General features: G+C 38.7%; 1 protein-coding gene across 1 annotated transcript; it reads left to right on the plus strand.

Annotated features, from left to right (window-relative positions):
- The first annotated feature begins 1614 nt into the window (after positions 1–1614).
- On the plus strand, positions 1615–5250 carry LOC102968928 (non-histone chromosomal protein HMG-17-like). The gene is made up of 3 exons (XM_042998325.1): positions 1615–1680; positions 2107–2182; positions 5000–5250. Exons 1-3 carry the CDS (start codon positions 1615–1617, stop codon positions 5248–5250), a joined length of 393 nt encoding a protein of 130 aa, XP_042854259.1.
- The last annotated feature ends 238 nt before the right edge of the window (positions 5251–5488 follow it).

A 5488-nucleotide genomic window follows, 5' to 3' on the forward strand; every position in this document is an offset into this window, starting at 1 on the left:
CCACAAGATGCCTGAATGATGTGTGAAAGACAGCAGGATGAGGCAATCAGAGGTATATGAAGAAGCAAGGAAGACTTTGCCCCATTCACAGATCTGAGTCAGATGTTATTGTTATTCTCCTCTAATTCCTGGCATCTATTGTTTCAAGTGTTGAGCACTTTGAGTTTCTTCTCCTAGAAAAAAGCAAAGCCCATCCAGTTTCTCTTCAATTAGAAAGTTTCACTCACATCCTTTAAAACATAATTAATCAGGGTGGTGTGTGGCCACTTCCAAACCAGGAACCAAAACTTTTCCTTTAACCATTAGGAAAACCTCTCCCACCCAGGGAGAGAGCTCTCCTTGCTCATTCTCAATGCCAAAAAGCAGAGAGTGAGAACAGGTCGTCTGTCTAAAGTCTACAGGTATCATGTGTTCTAGATACAGGTATCTAGTCCTCGAGGTCCGAGAAAACACAGGTCATCTGTCTAAAGTCTACAGGTATCGGGGCGCCCGGGTGGCTCAGTAGGTTAAGCGTCCGACTTCGGCTCAGGTCATGATCTCGCGGTCCATGAGTTCGAGCCCCATGTTGGGCTCTGTGCTGACAGCTCAGAGCCTGGAGCCTGTTTCAGATTCTGTGTCTTCCTCTCTCTCTGACCCTCCCCTGTTCATGCTCTGTCTCTCTCTGTCTCAAAAATAAACGTTAAAAAAAGTAAAATAAAAATAAAGTCTACAGGTATCATGTGTACTAGATACAGGTGTCTAGTCCTCGAGGTCCAAGAAAACACAGAATCCATCTGAATAGCTCCTGAAAACGTCTCTGCAAAGCTGTTTGAAATTGTCTGCTGGCTAGAGCTTTCACATTCACACTGATGGTGTCTGATTTTCCATTCTTTTCTTTAATAATATTCTTCTACCTAGGACCACTTATTTCAGGCTATTTTATTCTAGGGCTGTTAGGCTTCATTCCAGCTGGAAAAACAGGCAAACGTTTCCCAGGCACATTCCCCTGCCGGTCTACCACCCACCTAAGTACTCACCAGGAGTCACTCTGATCTTGCCTGGCAATGTCCTCAATGTCAGCCAGAAGATCCTTCCAAGTGGATTCCAAGCACTCACAGATGACAAAATTATCTGCCTTGATCTATTTGTCCTTTGACCAAGAATTTTAAAGCACCTCTCCAAGAACCCAAAAATGAAACCTCCCTCCATAGATAGCATTTTGTTGGCCAGCACTATTACAGCCAAAAGGGTCTCAGCCACACATCTGCCTACATTATGATTTAAGGGTGAGAGAACTTAGGGGATGCACCCTAAATCAACCAGGGGTTAAGCAGTCAAGGGTAGAGTTTCTTGTCCACACTACTCTTCCTAAGTCTCAGCATGGTTGTTTACAAATACTATTTTCTGTAAGTTTTTTCATAAGTCAAACCAGTTATCTTGGTAACAGATTCCAAGTATAGGACCACTTCACTACTCTTTTTGTCTTTCATCTTCATTGTTTAAAATGTTTTCTTTTTAACTAAAAGAACATCTAATGCTCATATATTTCATGGAGAGAGGATGTAGGGCTGAGGAGAAAGGAAGTAAAATCCATTGGTGGTCCCAAAAAGAAAGTGAAGACCTACTCTAAGTAAGATGATTCAGAGAGAGGTATTTCAGCAAGATGATTCACTAATGTGTGGATTTAGGGGAGCTACAAAGGTGAGTGCAATAACCTAGAGACAGTGGCAGTTGAGGTCTTACCACTGGTGTACCTGAAGAGAAACGTGAGAGAGTTATCGGAATTCAGCAGGAGAGAGAGTTGGGTGCAGTCTGCTAGCTTGTGAAGAATTGTGACTTTTGGTAAACGGACACAGAGCCAGGTCTCACAGGGAAGAGGGCAAAGGAATATACCCCTGAGCTCGCTGTCATCCCCTTCCCACAGCTTCCTGTAAGGGCTTCCCTTTGGCCAAACCTGAAATAAAGCTTGTGGGCTTGGAGAACCCTGGTGATGTAGTCTATACAGGTCAGCCTCTCAAGACTGACAATTTTACTAGGTTCTTGAGATACTTAGAAATGATAATACCAAAAACCTGATAGGTACCAGGTACTTGTACTTTATTTCTTCTTTACCATCTTCTATTATAGGCATTTTATATCTGTCTTACAGATGTGGAAACTGAGGCTCAGACACTTTCAATAACCCAATATGGTCACAAAACTGGTAAGTGTCCCATCCTGGTTTTGAACTTCATTCTGTCTACCACCAAAACAAGTATTCTTTCTGGTTTGTCCCATTGCATATCAAGTAGCCATCATTGTGTTTAGTAAATAATAACGTTCAATAAATGGTAGCTTGACAAGTATGTGCTATGTACTGTGCTAAGCCCTTTATATATATAATATATTATATAATATATGTTATATATTATATATATAATATATTATATATGTTATATATTATATTATATATAATATATATATTTATATATATGATTATATATATATATATTATATATATAATTATCTCAGTTAATCTTTAAAACCACCAATAGATCTTACCCAAAGGAAAAGCTTCAATTATCACTGAAGAGATGCACACATTTTTACCAAGGACTATGTGTTGGCCATAAAAAAAAAAAAAAATGCCTCACAGAACTCCTTCTTCAGGGAGTATAATTAAGAGTCCTAGGGTCTGTATTCTGAAATTTCATCATTCCCTTTACTCTGAGGTCACAATTTCCACCAGCTACTCCCAATTAATGACTGAGTGCAAAAGGGACACTAAAGTCAGACCCTTTCCTGGGAGATGTGAGATTCATTTGATAAGAAACTTTGGCTTGAGGACTCCTCAGTGGCCTCACCAAACTCTTCTTAGAATCAGTCTAAGATGTTTCTGCCCAAACTTCCTTCCCTCTTTCCCTCATTTGGTATCAGACCTGCATTAGTCTGAAGTCTCTCCCAGACTTTCCCAGTTTCCTCTCCTTTTTTGCTCACAGGCATTTCTCCTAAAATTTTCTTGCAAGTTTAATTCTGTCTTGGTATCTATTTTTTTTTAGCCTATCTGATTCTTAGCAGACCCTGCTAACACAGGAGTCTCACTGAAATTGTAGTCTTAAATATAGCATTTTATAGATAATTGCTGAGTATCTGTTACTCACAGAGCTGTATAAAAGGTAAAAGAGAAATCAAGCCAGCACCTATCCACAAGTAGCTTACAATCTAGCAATAAATTTGTTATATACAAAGATACGCTATTAGATGGTTACCTGATATGCCAGAAGGAGAAACCATCGTGGGCGGTCAGATTCCATCCTTTTGTGTTTTATGCTATTATCAGTGGGAATTCCATGCATGTTCCCTGGCAGTGTGTTTCTTTGAAAACTTGGTTCTAAATCCAATATCAAACTGTGGTTTTTTGAATTGTAAGTGGAAATGGCTTGGCAGGAAGAAAAAAATGAACCAGCTGTCTTTGTCCAACTGTTTGAAATATGTATTTTCCAAGTATCCATTCTTTCCACTATTTTTTTTTCCAACAAAGACCCCACAAAATATGTTTGCACTCAGGAAGTCCTCCTCTCCTCTGAGGTAGATGAAGGTAGAAACAAAGTCATTGACCTAAAGCATTCCTTTTTGTTTATAATAGACTACTTTCTGCATCCCCCAACCCAAATAAAAAAAGAAAAAACTTTCCATGAAATTTTCTTATGTAGATATTTGACCAGTATTCTTTTCTTTCCTCATAAAGAATGTTTGGGGTATTTGTAAAGTACACACACACAAACACACACACACACACACACACACAAACACACTGAGAGAAAGATAATTCTAGTTGCCTTTTTTGTTGAGTCTGAGAATTAAGAAATGAAAGACAATTCCAATTTTCTATCATTTTCTTGCTTGAGGGAAGTCATGGACTTTTATTTTAAAAAATAGCTATTTTCTTTTTGTGAAGTCCTGAAAAATAACAACCACCTTTTGACTGGTATGGAATCTATAACGACTGATTAATCATTCTGGAGAAAGGATGAAGGATGAATATAGATCATTTCAGTAACTTCTAGTTATGCTAAATTAGTTTAATGACAAGTGATTTCTCACCTTTGATATGTTATTTTAAAAACAAACACATAAAAATTTAGTCAAACTATTGTCTGAAGGGACATGATGCCTGAAAACTTTAAGATGTCTTCTCAACTGCTAGTATGCCTCTGTTTATACAGAAAACAGCCTACCAAATATAAGTAGGAGGTTAATGGGAAAAGCCTCTGCTTTTTTAGAGGCCTATTAATGATCTGGCTAGAGGTCTTTAGTTATTACACTTGTGGATCTAGCTGATTCTGAGAATCCCAGCATGAGTTCTGACAAGAACTCAATGGAACATGGGTCCCAAGCTGGGATGACAAGGATCATCAACTAGGATGACAAGTGATACCTCACCAGCTTGACCTACCAAAGGTCTCTGTCAGCTGCCTGGCATCCAGGACACCAATCTAGCTGAAGGAGCAAATCTGTTCTATCTTATGTTTCACTCCAAACAATTACCCTTATTTGAAAATAATTCTTGACAGAAGTAGAAGAAAAATAAGAAAGTGTTGAAAACTCAATAAAATGAGTAAAATTTCATGAACGTTATTACATCTCAAGAAAAGCCTATTCCTTTTACAGAACCTTGTCTCCCTTCTCTGTGGTCTAAACTTTCACGGTCTTAACACATACAGCAGCTCCCCCACACCTGTGGGGGATAATTTCCAAGACCCCTAGTGGATGCCTGAAGCTCCAAATAGTATTAAACTCCATATATACTATGATGTTTCCTATACATACGTACATATGATAAACTTTAAAATATAAATTTAGTAACAGATTACTAAAAATAACTAATAATAAAAGAAGACAATATACTATAATAAAATTTATGATGAGTAGCGTGAAGAAGAGGTGAGAAGAACCCCTGAACTGACCAAGTCCACGTGCCCGTGTCCAGTGCCAACGTCCCACTGCTGTCACCACCAAGCCCAAGTGAAAGTCTGAAAAGGGGATGCTAAAGGAAATAAAGCCACGGTGAAAGATGAACCACAGAGAAAATCCTCAAGGTTATTCACTAAAACTGCTCCTCCAAAGCCAGAGCCCAAGCCTAAAAAGGCCCCTGCAAAGAAGGGAGAGAAGGTACCCAAAGGGAAAAAGGAAAAACCTGATGCTGGTAAGGATGGGAATGATCCTGCAGAAAACAGAGATGTCAAAACAGATCAGGCACAGAAAGCTGAAAGTGCTGGAGAGGCCGAGTGAAGTGTGTGCATTTTTGATAACTGTGCATTTCTGGTAACTGGACAGTTTGAAACACTATTTTTTATCAAGTGCTATAAAAGTGCAGAATTTTTTTACTTTTTTAAAGCTATGTTGTTAGCACACATAATACTTTATTGTTGTTTGGAGGGAAGGGCATATGTCACTAATTAAGTATCTCTGAAGCTAGACTGATAACAGGTTTGCAGGGTGGACACCTTTCCTTGCTAGTTTTGAGAAA

This window comes from Panthera tigris, chromosome C2 (genome assembly GCF_018350195.1).
Source record: "Panthera tigris isolate Pti1 chromosome C2, P.tigris_Pti1_mat1.1, whole genome shotgun sequence".
Lineage (NCBI taxonomy): Eukaryota > Metazoa > Chordata > Mammalia > Carnivora > Felidae > Panthera > Panthera tigris.

What these genes read in the sequence shown, in the direction of transcription:
- LOC102968928 (XM_042998325.1), top strand. Translation starts at nt 1,615, where the DNA reads ATGATTCAGAGAGAGGTATTTCAGCAAGATGATTCACTAATGTGTGGA. An exon ending in GATTTAGGGGAGCTACAAAG is followed by an intron (nt 1,681 to 2,106) that starts GTGAGTGCAATA and finishes CTTCTATTATAG; the next exon opens with GCATTTTATATCTGTCTTAC. An exon ending in CCAATATGGTCACAAAACTG is followed by an intron (nt 2,183 to 4,999) that starts GTAAGTGTCCCA and finishes AAGTCTGAAAAG; the next exon opens with GGGATGCTAAAGGAAATAAA.